We start from the raw sequence: 17908 nt of genomic DNA on the forward strand, positions 1-17908 counted from the left end.
ACTTTCTAAATAATTATGAAATATGGCTCAAACGACATCGACCAGCTGTATTTCTTCTTACACGCGATGTCCGGATTTTCGATCTTATTAACTTCGATCGCCTCAAGGATACGAAACGATCATGAGAATAATTTATGAATAATCCGTGTGAAAAACAGATTATTCATGAAAAAAATGACTGATAATCAAGATACGTATTTTTCACGCGCGAAACGAATGAAAATTAATAATTCATAGCGTTATTTTAATTGCGATTGAATTTATGCAAATCGGTACGCATTTCATCACGCTATAATAAACCTCTTAAGTCGACAATGGCATCTTGACACTGGAGTTCATGATTTAATGCTGCATTGCGCTGGATGTATATATACGTGTATATATTATCAATATTAAAAGCAGCGGTGGCATTAAACCGGGCAGCTGGCTCCTCCAATTACCTTAACGTCGATTTATTTCATTTACGGTTAAAAAGAACCGATTCGAATCGGAGCGAAAACGTTTTGAATCGCATTAAATATAGGTTTCGAGGTGGTAATTTCGAAATTTCGTTCAACTTGCACCACACTACAAACGGGTAACAGCCACTGGACGGAACGTGTGAATGCCCCTTAATATTACGTGTTCCATTCGCGGACAGGTTTCTCAACCGGTAAGGTAGGCCGCCATCAACTTTAACGAGTGTTCAACTTGTATTTAAATAAATTGGCTAGCAATTACGTCTACGTAGGTGCTGTCTTCGCTGCACTCTTTTTCCTCTCGTCTTTGCACCATTTACCCCCACTATCGTTACTCAGCTTCGTGTTTTACCACGCAGTTTTCGCAGTTTCCAACGAGATTACCCGCGTGTAAAATTATCGTTAAGATTAGCTAACCAAAGACGTGAAACTGCCCCGTGTATATTAATCTGTTCAGCTATTTGAACATTCACGTTCCACCACACGATTTACGAGTGCAGCTGCGCAAAGAGGATTGGCAACCGTAAACGTTTCATTTTCCCCTTAGCGCGCTTTTGCGGTTGAATCTCGCGAGACCCGGCCATTTAGAATTTCTATTTAGACCCGAAATGGGGCCAGAAAATATTTATGTACCGTGTAAGTGTCGAGTCGTCCAGCTCTGTAACTTTTTTCGCCCACCGATGAAAATATCGGCAGCCGAGAACTGTAGAGAGCTGCAAACGATATTTTGCAGTCAGGTGATACTGCAGGAAACCACCAGATGGCAAAGAGGACTTCTTCCATGTCCTTGCAAACCGAATCCTGCCTTCCTTCCTAATATACTGCAGATCGATATATATATACCGGTCGTTTTTTTTCCTGATAATTTTTATACATTAATAATTATTATTTAAATTAGGTCAAATTTTATATTTCAAAAAATTCAAAACATACGAATTCTTTTTTTGTAAATTTTCTACATGCTAGATTTTCTAATACTCATTATGCTATATATATTCTCCATTTTGAATTGTTATAAATTTTTTGTGGAAAATTTTTTTTCTATGTCGCAATTTCAAAGATATATCAACAATATTCCAAAATATGTACATAGCGACTGTTTTTTTTTTGTATCTCTTTTTTTCAATTGTCCTGCTCAAATACTCATTTTATCCTATAATTTTATCAATCAAAATTGAAAATTGAGTATAGTTTTCCTTTAAAGTTCTCGTTCGTCAAAAAATTTGTCGTATTATTTTTTTAACATAATTTTTCTTTCTACGTAATATAAAATGCGGTCCGTTTCAATGCACCGCCCAGTACGCCATTATCATCTACCGGCGCAAGTGGTTCTATATCACAGGTTGATCCCCAAGAGTTTCGATCCGCGCGAATAACGACGACGAGAATCGCGCTTATCTGAAATTCTGACGCTCGTTCATGATCGAATATTCATCCTTGGCTTCCCCTGGGAGACGAAGGGAGGCGGTATAAGAAAGCAAAAGAGAAGAAAACGAGGCGAGGGGAGAGTATACGGTTGGAGAAGGAAAGAAGAAAGAGACCAACCAAAATGAGAGTCGAACCAGTGCGTTGAACCATGCCGGAGAGGAGACCAGAAGAGCCACCACAGCGATGAAGAATGGATGCTGGTTTAGCAAGAGTGCAGATTTGCTCGAGTCGGGTGCAATGGCCCCCTTTGCTTTCGTGTCCATCTTCTCGTTGCTATAGCTACGAGCCGTCTAATACCTCCCACCATCTACAAACGGGCTGTTCATTCATTTTCTTTTTGTTCGAAATTCATAAGAAGAGAGAATGTCCATCATTCATTTTGGTGTATGTGGGATCGTTCCTCTGATCATATTCTCTGATACTGTGGATTTATCATCACTAATATTTAGCGTCGCGAAAATTAACGAATGTCTTACTACATAATAAAATGACGAGTATTTAAGACGATTCTCTTTCAAAGCGAAGCAATAGCAATATATTTGAAGAGTCTGTTTAACTCGAAAACGATTTAACACTTGCCTCGTTACACGAAGATTGTTATACATTTTGTGTATACATTCTTCTTATTCTATGGGATGAGCATTCGTAGGAGAGTTTGTAACGCAGGTGGATGTTGTTTTGATACAAGAAATAGTGCGAAAGAAAAAAGAAAGAGTAATAATCATGAAGCCATCAGGTAACTGTCGTCGGTAGCTACAGTGTCCGGTTTTGTGAGAACAACCTTGGTCATTAAATAAACCCCTTTTAGTGGTTGGCTGGTTATCTTCAATGGTGTTTTAAAAGGGGCATTTAGGCCCATTTTGGCTACCCACACAGCCCCTGACACCCTTCCCCTTCTTCTGCGTTATGGTGGCTCTCTTCACGCCCCCACCATATTCGACACGCGTCCTACCATGCTATAAGCTTAAAGGCCCTGACTTTTACGATTCTGTTCAAGTGGTCATAAAACCGGAGTTTATTGCCGTCATGATTTTCAAGCAAACGGGCTGCCACCTGTCGGAGTCCCACAAAAGCGAAAACTGCATCAAGTCTCTTCATCAGGAGGCTCTATCAATTCGGGTATTTGATGATTGCCCCGACAGCCTCGTAATAGCCTTTGAAATACTAATCGTTATCATGGAAATCGTACTCTCGCATTCACGGTAGCGTTTTCCGATTTCAATTTATTATTTTTATCGAATAATTAATGTTTCTTCTTTGACGTTTAAACATACTAATCTAAATATCGAAACTCAATTTATATGAATCATTTTAAATTAAAATGCTTTTAGATTATGCATGTACGCCATTATTTATCTTTATACTTATTAAGATTGCATCAAGTGAGATAGGTTCCAAAGAGGAAGAATGAAAATTTAAAGTTGATTGCGAATGTGGATTGATGGCATCATAAATAGTTGCGAAAGTTGACATTATCGCGATAGTAGATGTAATTTTAAAAACAGAAAATGTATCCGAATAATTATTCATAGACTGAGTCATTCGGTGAATCGTAAAAATCAGAACCTTTTTCCAAGACATATGGCGAAGTAGGTGGGTTATATCCTAACATTCATAATGGCGAAAGTGAACGAGCAAATAGTCTGGGTCCGGCCCCTGAGAGCAGCTTATGATGGGCATTACTCGGCTCGTTACGGAATAATTTACGAGGTGCGAACCGCGGGGGCGATAATCCAGCGACATTTACATCCCAATAAACATTCCCGATACTGGTGGCGGCGCGCGCCACGGCGCTTGCCCACTTCCCTCCCGAACCTCACTTTTACGGCGTTTTAATTGTAGTCTAATTGGTTCGTAAAACGTCCAAGTATCTCGTAAAAGACGTTTATGATAACATTCTTGTCGTTTGTACTGGCAATCGCGTCATCATTGAATCCACAGACAGACTGGGAACATCAGACCGGTTCAACCTGAATCTCGAATCGTGTAGACGGGGAGATACGGTTCCCAAATCGGCCAAATATTTACAATCTTTCTTTTCTCATTCGTCTTTCTTTACCTTCATTTCGTTCGATCGCGTGACGATCAAACGTTTTCACGTAAGAGTCGATTCGCAAAGACCGTTTTCGGCAATAACGATAATCGCAAGGTGCCTCGTTGATGTTGGTCGTTTGAACGTCTGAATGGATCTGGCAGCGTTAGTTCGCGACGAAATACAGAGGTGGCAGTGCACGTATCCCCACGAGCTGTGGGGGCGCGGAGACGGTGAGGGGAATGAGCGGGTAGGAAAGGAAACGTTGCGTGACGCGCGTGGCGTGCAGCTTTCGCTCTACCGTACGGCGGCCGATGTGTCTGTATCCACGGCTGCTCGCGTGTTTCCACTGGTGGGGGTAACTCGGGGCGGCGCCTAACCAGTCATGGGCGTCGTTCCAAGTTGGAACTACTTTCACATGGCGTAGGAATTTTCGTGCTGTACCGGCGTGGTACTCGTGACGAATTCAATTCTGATTGGTCCTTAAGCATAACCTCCTCCCTTGGCACCCTGTTTTCTTCCCCCTCCTCCTCACCTTACAGTGACGCGGGCTAACACTTCTCATCTCCCTCTTAGCTACCGCAATTTCGCGTCTTACTCTCTCTCTCTCTCTTTATTTCTCTTTCCCTTATCTCGCTCTTTCTCTTTCTCTTTACCTTTGGTAGTACTCTTACTCCCTACGTAGCAACCGTGTGTTTTCGTCTCTTTTCGTTACTCGTTTATCCGCCGATTCGAGCATTTCTTTTTCCTCTCTCTCTCTCTCTCTCTCTCTCTCTTCTCTATCCTCTTTCGGTCCTCTTTAACTTCTTCCGGTCTCGTCGACCGTCTTATCTAGTTTAGTAGCGGCTTCTTGAATGCGATGCAGCAAAGCCAAACAGTGAGAGTATACGAATTTAATCTCGCGGCACATCGTTGAGTTACTCGAACGGTCGACAGGGGGCGCTATGTAGTTTAATCGGCAGAAAGAAAGAGAGAAAGAGAGAGAGAGAGAGTGAGAGAAGGGGATCAGTGGAAGAGAGTACGGAAGAGACGAGACGAGACGCGTCGCGTCGTCGAGAGGTGGAGCGAGACGGATCGAGAGGGTGAGTGGCAAGCGTGGAGGGGGCGTATTGTGCGGGGGAGGGGGAAGCGAGTGACGACGGAGCAAGCGAGAGAAGTCGGTTATCGCTTCGGAGAGGGGGACGCCGCGTGAAAGACAAGGAGGAAAAGCAGCGCGCGTTCCTCGTCGGCACGTAGAGGCACACCGCACCGTGGAAGAGTGTATGCGCGCGAGAGAGACGGTGACCGTTCAAAGGAAGAGAGGGAATGATAGTGGAAAAGAGAAAGAGGAGAAACGATGGCTGGTGGAAGAGAGAAAGAGTGATAGGGAGGGAGCGACAGAGAGAGAGAGACGGGAAAGTCATCAGTGGAAGGAAGAGAGGCCGATGGTGAAAGAGAGAGAGAAAAGGAGACGAACGAGCGAGTAAGAGACGGAGGACGGTACAGAGTGGCGGTACACGGGGCGCGAGAAAAGCGGTAGTGTGCCGTGGACCACCGCACTGGCATACCGTGGTTCGTTACGATCCCCTTCGTACGTCGCTTCGTACCGAACCTCGCAGTCATCAGCGAAGTCACATTTCGGCTAGTGCTAGTGCAGTGCGGACAGAGTCGGAGCGGTTGCTTCGGTCCTTTTAAAAAAGTACGACCGAGTTTCCGAGACGAGACGCACAAGGCCCCGGGCCTAGTGACCGATTCAGAAAATCATATCATACCGATATCATATCGATATACGAGATAGAGAGAAACAGAGAGAGGTGTTCCGCGAGGGAGAGATCGTCGCGTGCCGGCCGACCGAACGTCGACGGGCGCGCACGCGGTAGAGAGACCCATAGCCAGTTTTATAGCCCGTCTTATTACCCCGGTTTATTGCGTCGTAACGGTTTAACGATCATCGCCCGTTTCCACCACCTAGACCGCCGGTTTACACTCTTGCCGGTAGCGGTAACCATAACAAGCTCATAAAAGCCCCCGCCGCTGCCATGAGTCCCATTCGGAATTATACTCGTACGGCCTATTGACATTGACACTCTTGGGTGCAACCGCTTATACCTACCGATGACTTTTATGACCTCTTAAAACGGTTTAATGCCTGTTTGCTCGTCCCTTGTCGACGCTGTCACCTGTCGCCACCCGCGTCAAACAGCGTATCGGTGTTTAGACGCGACGCGCCCATCTCTCGCTTTTTGGCGCCAACTACTACCGGAACACGGACTCGGAACTACAACGATCAACTCGATACTCTTCGTCTTCCGTGGGACGAATGGTGAATCTGAAACGGTGAACGGACCTTTTTAACAAACTCGGAAAACGCGACGAGAAATATCGCGCGGAGCATGGACTCTAATATTGTTCGCAATTAAAAAAAACACTTATTTTTCCATTTTCTCTCCGTCCTCTCGACAATTACGAAGAAAAATAGACGAGAACAATATACAACGAATTGTTTGAACGAGGCCCTTCATAACTCGCCTCTCCGATCGCGAGTTCGCCGTTATATTTTTTATTGTTTCTCGAGTGGCGGTGTTTCAGTGCAAGTGATTCAAAATACCCGGGATAATGAACTCGTATTTTGAGCAGACTGCGGGTGGCTTCTACGGAAGTCACCACCATCAGACAGGAGCCGCCAGTCAACACCATGATCCAGCCACGGCAGCTGCCTATCGAAGTTTCCCTCTGGGCCTGGGTATGTCACCTTACGCATCCACTCAGCATCATCATCACACCTCCTCGTCATTGGGCATACATCCGGGCGGGGGAACGAACACGAGACCACCTCAAGATTCACCGTACGATGCGAGCGTCGCGACGGCTTGCAAACTTTATTCAACGACACCCGAGGCAACTGGACACACGACATCCTCATATTCGACCACAGCGACCAAGGACTGTAAGCAACAAGATCAAGCATCGGCGCATCAGAATGGTTACGCTGCAGTGATGGCAGCTGCGGCCGTCAAGGACGTTTGGCAGTCAGCGACCTCGGGAGCGAACAGTCAGAGCAATTCGGTGGTTCGTCCATCAGCGTGCACTCCAGAAGGGACGAGGGTTGGTAGCTACGGTGGTCTCGTAGGCGGCGATCCAGCATCGAGTCCTGGTAACAACAGTTCCTCGAGGTCCCTCACGTCGTCCTGGAACACCTGCAGTTTGAACTCGTCCGCGAGCCAACCGGTTGCCACGCAACTACATCAGCAACCCACCAACCATACGTTCTACCCCTGGATGGCTATAGCAGGTGAGTTTACATTCATAAGATAGATCTCTCTCTCTCGTACAACGATTATCATAACAGCCGTGATGAAATATAGAAGCGAGCATACACGATGATGCTTAGGGGAGAGAGCAGCAGCGGGCTGTGTAGTGTGTAGAAGACCACGTGGTCCGGAAAGGCGTGGTGGATCGAGTTTACTCGGCACCATTATACGCCAGGCTAAATCGCCCTCGTCGAACGTTTCACGGTCAACGCTCGAATCGCGTGAATACGCGTAAAGATAAAGAATCGAACTTTCCCAAATTTCTCCACGTTTTTCCATAATATTTTTCATACAACAAAATTTCGCTATAGATCTATGGATCTATCATCCATTGCGTTATGGATATCTAAACAAATCATTCCCCTTTGAAAAATGGAAGACACGAGTATATACAATCGTCAAATGTAAGTTGCCCGTTGTGTTGTTATGTCGAAACTGATCGTAACTTTTTTTTTTCGCCGAGTCTATTTGTGCGACGATTGAAATACGACGTATCCGTCATGAAACGTAGCCGAGATAACGGATTTATAGTTGGCACCGGACTAAAAATATTCCGCTGTCTTCTGCGCGAATGAATGCACCGTGTGCCGAGGGGGATGGTCGGTAATAACTAACCTATCCGCCGTGAGAGCGACGTGCAAAGTGACACTTCCAGTTATCATTAATATGTGCGTGTTTTTTTTCTCCTCTTTACAAGAGGCGCTTCTTTTAAGAGGCATCTCGTTTCCGCCCCCGGAATCTTTAAAAAAAAAAATCTTACCGCCTTGCTCTTTTGGTTCCTCGCCAATATTAATCTTTCGCGCGTCTTTCATCGATCTTGAGCTTCATAATTTTATGTATCATTCCGTAGATTCGACCGTGAAACGTTCGAACCGAGCCAACTAGTCTTTCCGTTTAATACAAAGTTAGCCATGATTACTTTATATGTTACGTTGCGACTAAAAAAAGAAAAAAAGTCTCTCATTTAGATGTATACACATACGTATACTTGTTTTTGACTTGTTCTATATTCGCCCATATATATCACATTACTTGTAATTTGCGTTATTAAGCGTTAAAAAACGAACATCTAGATCATAGAAAATCAGCCGTATACACCGATAAAGTTACGTCTGGTGAATAGGTAGAATGGAGTCAAGTGCGTGTAAAATCGTTGGGCACGTCGAGTATAATGGGGAAGCCCTCGTCCAATTGGGGTTCAAGTGCCTTCCTCGTCGTACTCACCCCTCCGGAACCCCGAATTCCGGTAGTCAGCTGTTTCTAGCGATATCTTTGTCCCTCTGTAGCCGGAGAGGTTCCCTAGCATCCTCTCGCTTTGTCGTAGGCAGATATATAATCACCAGAGGCCTCTGAGCTCTGTCTCGCTTTTTGGTCACCGCCTCTTCTCTCTTCCAACTCAGCTGGGTCTTAAACCGTTCGTCTTTCGTTGTTTCGTCCTCCCTCTCTCTTTCTCTCTCTCTCTCTCTTCCCTCTCTGTTACCATCTCTTTCTTCTTCAAAGTAGTTCTCGTTTCGCTTTTACCTACGATGTTCCTCCCCTAGCCTCCTTCTCGCGCCCTTTGGTCTGGTTTAAGGCCCTCTCCTCCCGGTTCCTTTTTTATTTTTTTCCTCCCGCTGTAGGACCACTCTTGAGGTCTTCTCTCTTTATGCATACAAAAGTGTAGGGATTATTTTACGAGTTTTCGTGACGTAGGCGCGTGCTTATTCAAAGACAAGAAACGGGATTTTATTGAACCCAAACCTTATTCTTTACGTCCTTCTATAAATACTAAATTCAAAAAGGGAGAAGGAATTTTAATATTCAAGAAGAAAGGCGATGCTGCGCTCTCGTTTCATCTAACAGAGTTTCGACCCAGGCTGGCTGAAACGGCCCCAAGGAAAATAACCTCTCTCTACCATGGCATCGTTTTGCTCGCGTATTCCTGAATCAACTCGGCGTCTTCCATTCAATAACTGCAACAAGATTTATAGTCGATGAATCGTTCGGATCGCACGAGCGCGCGCGCGCTCCGCTTGTACTTCTTCGATCGACGCTTCTTCGAAAGCGGTTCGCATTATAATATGGGCACCACAGTGTAACCAGGTCGTAAATTATACCATTAGGAGGTAATATCGATTGATGTCAATCGTGATACGTAGCACTGCCCATACGTTCCATTTCCTAAATCTGATGTATCAATAAGCTCTCAATTATTCAATAAAATGTTAAAGCTTGGAATAAGAAAAAAATTCGAAAGAAATATGGATACTGTTGGATTTGAAAATTTTTTAAAGAAATAAATTTTTAATTTTATATTAAATAAATGGATACTTAGATATTATAATGTAAAGGTTAATTTTATAATCTCGTGTAATACTATACCTTTTTGCATTTATGTGGAGATTTAATTGTACAAGTTACAAGTGTGGAAATCGGGACGGAATGCGCGGCGATCGTAGGAGGAATCGTAGGAATGGGAAAAGGCGATTGATCGGCTTGCACTCTCGTCGAACAGGTTTCTATGCGCTTGGCGGATCGAAAGTCGTTGACTCATTTCGCTGGGCAAGTGCTCTTCAACGTCCACATTGTACGAACTTGATACCTACACATGTAACAAAATTTATCGATACAGGATTATGGATTATTTCGTCGTAGATTAAAGTCTCGTGGGTAAATATAGAGCCATCAACGTCTACCGGCATTCATACCGAAAGCCTATAATAAATAATTTGGCTTTATCGTCACGCACCTACGGAAACCGATTCGTGGATACAATGTTATTGCCGTCGGTGAAAACACCGGTTCCAGAAAAGATGACAAATGACGATTTCGTATATCTTAGCGTGAACAAGAAAAATGTTCTTATTCGTTGAAATAAACCGATTGTCGAAACAAATTGTTCTTCTCGTCTTCCACCTTTTTAATTAAATGAGTCTCCAATAATTTGGAGATTAGGAACATTAAATTCCTGTGTAAAAAAGTGAATAAAATTGTATTTGTATATTTTATTGGTAAAAATAAATCTGAAAAATAAAAAAATAATTATTTAGTTTAGCGTTATTATATGTACTTATTTTTATGATAAGATAAATTATAATATAAATTATAATATAAAAAATTAAAATAAAAAAAATAATTGTCAATTTAACGAGTTCTAATTTTAACAATGTCATCTCTAATATTTTTCTTCTTTGTAAATGTATATTTGAAATCACATAAAAATTTTTTCTTATTTCATAAAAATGAATAAAAATATAATATTGTTTTCAAAATAAAATAAAGATTTTAAAAAAAATAACGAATGATATAATTGAAAAAGTCGTCGAATTAAAAATTTACCAAAATTAATTAAAAAATTGAAATGTATTTAAGAAAATATTCCACATAGATAATAGATTCATTGTGCTGCATAAAATATAATTTATGATTTATTGAAATTACACATTAAAATTCAATCAAGAAAAAGATTTTTCGAAGACTACTCGTGTATCTCTAACATTCAAATTTTTCGTCGCGTGATTCAAAACGTGGGAGCAACCTACCTTTATTCATTTTCGTTCTTTCGGAGGCGATAATTTTTCTAACTATTATATAATAAACGCGAATGCGGCCAAGAAACGCAAGATGCCGTCCTATGATGATTTATCGCCCTCTCTCCCCCCTCCTAACGGTATTCGTGCTAAACGTCGTTGGTAAGTGTGCGATAAGTGATTGAAGAAGTGATTATGCCGCCCAAATCGCACAAATCAGAAGAGGGTATAGACACGGTATCATTAACTCCGTTTTATTGCGGATCGGTGTTACGGGAACACGATCTCGGGACAACATTAACGCTCTCTTGAGTACTACCGTACTGCTCAGTTGTATATACGTATCACGATCGAGGCGAAGAAACTTGATTGCGCGGAATGCATTTGTATCATTGGCCGTGATAAACATCAAAGGGTACACGCGGTTGAAATTCATTGTGATTTATGGGGGGGGCCGGCGAAGCGTTAGTATCGCCACCGTTTTCAGATGTAAACGTCTCTCTTATTAAATGTGTTACGGTAATGAAGCAATATAATATGATATCGGCCGTATAATGAATCGTCATAGATATAAACGGGGCTTTTATTTGGATGACAACCGTTTATTTAGATAATTCACAATGGAAAAAGAGAGAGGGGAAAAAAAGAGAGGAGAAATCATATTTATCCGACAATTATTATCGCCTGCGTAAGATTGAAACGGTTAGTTACGTTTATCGGCCACGTTCCTCTTCCACTCGATAGCAATTTTCAAGATGCATGGACGTGGTTCACAAAAGCCTCTCTTTCCGTCCTGTCGTATCACTTTCAGGGGCTGTTTTCAAATGCGACCGAAATTTATGACCCCCTCATTGAAGGGTCTGCCGCGTCTATGGGGTAATTAGAGGGCGTGAAGACGGAGGTTCGAATACTATCTGTACACCCCCGTGGTTCATTTATTCTCTGTAAAACTGCCTCGTTTCCCGGAGGTATCCTTGAACGAATTATAATTCTTGTTTCGTGCTTTTCGTATCACAAAATGATTCACAAAAACGAAATCAATATTATTAAATTATATTCGTTTAAATATCGTATTGTTTTTTTTCCATTGTGAAATCAAAAAAAAAAAAAAAAAAAATAATGAAGATCAAGGTTGTTTGGTAAAAAGAAAAATTATATAGCGTAACGTACTGTGAAGATTAAATCGTCCGATAATTCAACCCTATTCGTTCGCAAGGCTGACCCTCCGAAATTGATTAAAAAAATGCAAAATACGTGTTAGAAGTCGAACGAATGGTGTGGTGTATATCCGTGTTTATTTTTTTGATTTACGTGCATCGATATCGCGTGGTAGTTACGGCGATCTTTATTGGATGGCTGGTCTAGCCTCGGAAACACGTATGAACGGATAGAGAGCTAACAAACCTTGAACTCTTGTGCCGAAGCAGTGAGATTCCCGCGTAAAAGCCACGTGGTCTCACCCGGTTTCACTATCTCGCTCTTCTATATTCCTCTCTTTCTCTCTCTTACTCGAGTTGGAAACGAGTATGGTGCTACTCGACGATACGACCGTTGCCAGTAGGTGTTACGTACCTCGGGGAGCAACCTCGTTCAATATAAACCAGCTAGGAACAACGCTGTAACCGTAACGTTGACGTTTACGACGACGAAATCGTGGCTTGGCTCGTTTACCCCTCCCTCTTATGTGCCTGCACGCTTACCGCTATCGTCGCTGCGAGGTTCGTCGGTAATACAGAGCACATATCTTCCTATGTATCGACCAAGATCGTTCCGCGTCTTCGTGTGTGGTAGAAATGTTTTGCTGGAACAGAAACACGAGGGAAGTTCATTGTACAAATCATTTATGGGCCGACGGTTTTTACGGATTCGTTTCACGCGACTCGCTAATTATCCGTGATAGTTTATTACATAATAATAATCGTCTCGTAAATAATACATCGACTCACATCGCCTACCTGTTTTCTCGCCACTCTCTTTTCATCTCTCGCCATTGTTTTCTAACCTCTTCCATGGACACGACTCTGAAAAGTAATTAATAATTAATAATCGAACGGAGTACGAAGATAAGATCGCAAGTATGGATATATCTAATATTTCTTATACCTCGATGGCTGACAAACATGGCTGAGAGAACTTTCCATCTTGTTAAGACTGGTTGCAAAACGAGTTATTTTGCATCGTTTCCACCGTGCACACAATCGACGATGGTTTCTTTACGAATCATTTAAGACTCTAATTTACAATTGGAAAATTGAAAAGATCGGATCGGTGAAGTTGCGTCGAATATAGGCGTGCGTATTGCACGCCCGTGACCAAGTGGTTCAGCCTCTCCTACCTATACAGACTCGCACTGGTGTGACTAAAGTGTGTGAGTTCGTGCGTGAACGTGTGTGTGGTGGTGCCTCGAACACCAGCTTACCGCGACCTAAAGAGGCAAGCCAAGTAGGTGCGTTCATCGGGTATGGAGGCTCCACAGACCCTTTCCATGTGTTGCTCCGTTGGCCCGGATGGAGGATGACGTACGAGCCTCTCCGTATGACTTACTACGCCCTTTTCCCTTCTCCACGCCCGCCGCTTCTGCGTACTGTTCGCTCAAAAAACATTCGGGTCTCTGAAAATTACGTGGTCCTTCACATTTGATCGGGATTCCATCCCGATCTCGCTCGGTTGAATTCTTTAAACGTGTTCGAGGATATAGATTATTTGCAGTAATTATTATACCCTTAGTATCGTTTTTATTAAAATAAATAAAATATAATTTAATGTTATTCTTGTTAGTATAACTTTTTTGTGAGTAAAATTTTTTTTAATAGAATAATAATTATTGTGCTCTCTTATCGACTATGTTTTAGATACTATGCTCGATATGTTTTCATCAAGAAATAGGATTACGTTTATCAAAAGACTTTTTTTGAAGAGGCTCAATAATAGTAGCAAACTTAATATCGATTCTAATTTAATTATTGTTTTAAAATTATAGAATTTAAATTAATTATTTTTAACAAATAAATATATCGTATCACAAATCACAATACATCACAAATTTAAAGCATTGTTTTTAAAATTAATTTCTTAGGATTTTAAAGATAAAATTTATTTTAAAAAATTGATTATTTTCGATTTGTTTACATTTCATAAAAGATTTTATACCTCGCATTTTTCAAATTTTTTATTTCTCATTTACATAAATACGTACAATTTCAAAATTTTTATTTGTTTTTGAATTGTTATAAAAATATAAATAAATTTGTTTGTTTAGGAGATTATTTTTCACTTTTATCAAGATTTGTCAAGATTATATATATATTAAAAAATATTGAAATATTTTTTTGTGATAACAAAAAGAAAGATTTAGCAATAATCGACCAGAGATGAATGCTGTAGGGTAACCAAAAAAAAATTTTTTATTTGGTTTTTATCTGGTATCATATATGGAACGATTATGTTTGCACGTTGAGGCAAAGGGTAGGTAATCTCTTTGTTAAACGGTCCGGCAAAGAACTGGAATTTAAATGGTCGTATTTACGCACGTAGAAAATACCAAAGAAAAACACACGTAAACCGGGGCGTAATTATAAACCGTTGTTCGATTTTCAGCTATGCGCAACATTTCGTCGATTGATTTTTAATTCGCGGTCGTGTTAAAAGCGGTATATGTTCCCGCGCGCGCATTTGTATACGATACGAAAAAAAAACAGGCCGAGGAACGGCCATAGTGAGACAAAATGCCGTAGAAGCGTGTCATTAAAAGTAATTGTTAACATCGATCAAAATGTATCGGGATATTCTCAATTTGCATATGCCCCACCGCATAATTTCACTTCGCGAACCCCTGGATGCGTATCGTCAATCAATTTTTATACTTTGCTACGTTATAAACGCGAAAACCTTGAAGGTATTAATCACGGGTGTTGGGAATTCACCGCATGAAAGTGTAATTTCTGATCCGCAGAATCACTTACATCCTGTCCCACGTTTTTCTCAATAACATTGCTGCCACTCGTAAACATCCATAATATTATTTCACGCGATTAGTAAACAGGGCTGGTCATCGTCCAAGCCACGATTTACATGCGAAAGAATAATCGCGAGTTACGTTTTGATACCATCTACCACTGGTTAACGCTAAACATTACTTCGATCGCTTACCGTAACGCATAAAAATTCATCTGAATCGGCTATCAGTTGGTGGGGAGGAAGAGAGAGAGAGAGAGAAGAGGAGACATATCATTAAGAAGATAAAGATATATTATTTGTTAAAAAGCTCTCTCTCGGGATATCAGCGATAAAAGCAGCAGATGTGAATTTATTTCCAGTGAAATAAATTCAACGTTGGAGTAACACTTTAACGATGAACGCAAAGGTAACAGTTAACAAAGTGTGTTTTCATCGAGGCAGGAAGTGGATGAGCACGGTTGTACGATGAACGTAGTGATATTAATGTACAGACCGGTATCTCGTACGAGGATCGAGAGAAGGACACTCGTAAATGTGTTGCAGCGGAGGAGGCGCACGCAGTAAACGATTCGAAGGCGATGGTAGCCGATTTACGTCTCTATCGAACGTGCACGAGACATCGTCTCGTCTAGCGACGGTGGATGTTAAACAATAGCGATAGTTTATTCTTGCCTAAGAGCAGCGAGGAAAGAAAAGAAACAGAGGAACGTGAGTGGCGCGTAACGCGCGCGCAAAGGTATAGGCGCTGATCGCACGTTCAGCCGGCAGCGTATAGCGGCTGCCTACCAGGGTTCTCAATTTGATGGACGAGCTGTTCGCATGTACGAACTCGTGTGCGCTGGCTCGCTTTTACACACCGACAACAGCCCATACGCTATCCGGCTGTTTTGCAAATTTCATGCGGGAGGAGTTATCGCTCTCGTGGCCCAGGATTAATCCTCTCTCACTGTGTATTGTTTGTCGTCAACGACTATTTATCAATTACCCGGCTATTTCTGAGATTGTTGTTTCCCTAAAGGGAAGAAAAAAAACCCGTGGCCCATTATTCCTTCACACTCCCTCCTTATGGGTTGATCTATATCGATTATTATAGGTAAATTGTTCCGAAATTCTGCAAATGTTCTGCAAATCTCAGTCTTGTGAATCTTTCTTTCTTTACTCGAATTGGTTAGATTATTAGATTAGTTGATATTTCCATTAGGATTAATTTTTTTTCCTAAAATTAATAATTACAATATATTATTGTAGAGCACAGTAAATTAGGATTAGGCTCCCATGTATTTCATAGGCCCGATAATATTTCATCGGTTATGATGTTAAGTGAGAAAAGATACACACACAGAAAGGGATGAAAGTTATAAAGGGAAAATTCGTTGGAGATTTCAAGATTGCTGACAGTAGAAACACTGCGCTTTTGATTGGTTCGGCTTCTTACTCGTCTATATAGTAGACTGCCATTTCACTGCTTCGGGCTGAGATAATGCATACTTTGGATCGGCCGCGCTTCGTAGGCACGAAGAACGTGTTTAGGTGCTCGACGATCGGAACGACTACACCGGCAGACAAAGGATATGTATACCTGTGCCCGCAAGAAAAGATGAATACAAGGTAAAATAATTGAATCGAAAAGTGTTCCTGCTTACGTTTTTGCGAAATACTTGCTTTCCAGATGAAGACGTAACTCGTATATTTCAAGCCTCGAAAGGTCGAGAAAAATGAATACCAACGAATGCGATCGGTGACCTCTTTTTTAATACGAAATCACACATATTTATATTTATATTTCTTTTCATACTTTTTTTCTTAGAATTCAAATTTAATTCTTTTTATCAATTTTTGAATATTTAATAACGATTCTAGAATTAAAGCCTAAAATCAAGAAATTTATTTATAGCGATTTATATAATTTTTTCCTGGGGAAACAAAAATTAAATAACTTCCTCACTGATGAAAAAATTGAAATATAATTAAGAAAATTATAGTGACTTTTATTAAGTAATTTGTATAATTTTTCTCTCGATAAAATTGGATTATGAACGGTTAAATATTTCCAACGATAAAATCGCGATATTTAATTGAGAGAAAAAATTATCGATAAACTCGTCGTATGAAAACTCGTCGGATCAATCGGCAAAACCTCAGTTGCGATCAACATCGCGTTGGCGTTTCTTCTTCCCATCGATCTTCCATCGTTGCGTTACTTAGCGATTCGACGCGATACCTCGTCGTACGTGGAACTCGTTGAAATCGATGATCACCGCGCATCGCGAGCGTATCGCACCGTTTCCATCAACTCGTAGCTTGTCGAGAGAAGTGGAGGGGGGAGGAGGTGGCTCGATAGCGCGCACAGTAAAGAATATTCGATCGGTTTCTTAGCCATTCCTCGCTCGATTTGTCCCGATTTCTTGCGTCGTTTCGGCGCCATCTGCACTCTCGTCGTGGCCCCTATTCAATTAATACGCCACGATGCAATCTTGTGTCAATACACAGCGGACAAACTCGTCCGTTCTAATAAATTCGAACGCGCGCAACAGTTTTTGCCACAAAGCAAACCTGGCCAGAACTCTTGCTGCCGCCCGGCTGCCGATGGCCGGCCATTACAACCAGCACCTGCCAGCCTATGCTCCTCGACGACCTGACCGTGCACAATGCTTTTGTACCCGCTCTTATGCTCGGCCTTCTCCTCCATTCCGGTCAGGTTTCAACGACTCCCAAGTAAAAAGAAATTAGGAATATCGAGCAACGACTAATTGCTAGCGACATCGATACAGTTTGTCTCATTCGAACCGGAACACATGGCGTACGGCCAACGATCCTGAGTGTTACCACAGCGGGTGAAGAACGTCGAACATGATCATATGCGCATTTTAAATATTCTACTTCTTTCCGATTAACAGCTCACGTGTTACGTGTATCGTTTGTCGCTTTATTTGTAATCGAGGATTAACCTGGTTATGCTCGTGTATATCTGTCACGATTCGTGTCATTACACACGGAATGATAGATGTATTCTATAATCAGAATTATTTATGTTTTATCTTGGTCGGTGCGCATATCGATCAAAAGTATCATTAATGCATATTTTTCCTTGCAAAATTAAAAAATTATTATTGATTAATTATTAACTTCGAATTAACAACGAATTCAAATTTTTGTGCACACCAGTTTAATAAAAATAAACGAATATTTCCGATTGACGAGTCGCAATGATCGAGATATATTCTTTCCTTCTCC

General features: G+C 41.5%; 1 protein-coding gene across 6 annotated transcripts in view; it reads left to right on the forward strand.

The window, feature by feature from the left end:
- Nucleotides 1-17908, forward strand: part of LOC108000310 (homeotic protein ultrabithorax) — a 144675-nt gene that overhangs the window by 14297 nt on the left and 112470 nt on the right. For 4 of the 6 annotated variants that reach the window (XM_062086475.1, XM_062086473.1, XM_062086472.1 and 1 more), the window contains one exon: nt 6535-7189. In XM_062086475.1, coding sequence (XP_061942459.1) covers nt 6643-7189 — 547 coding nt within the window. In that variant the 5' untranslated portion in view covers nt 6535-6642. Of the gene's footprint in view, nt 1-5038; nt 7190-17908 lie in introns of those variants that run through there. The other 2 variants (XM_017060547.3, XM_017060548.3) reach the window with 2 other exon arrangements.

Source organism: Apis cerana, linkage group LG16 (genome assembly GCF_029169275.1).
Source record: "Apis cerana isolate GH-2021 linkage group LG16, AcerK_1.0, whole genome shotgun sequence".
NCBI lineage: Eukaryota > Metazoa > Arthropoda > Insecta > Hymenoptera > Apidae > Apis > Apis cerana.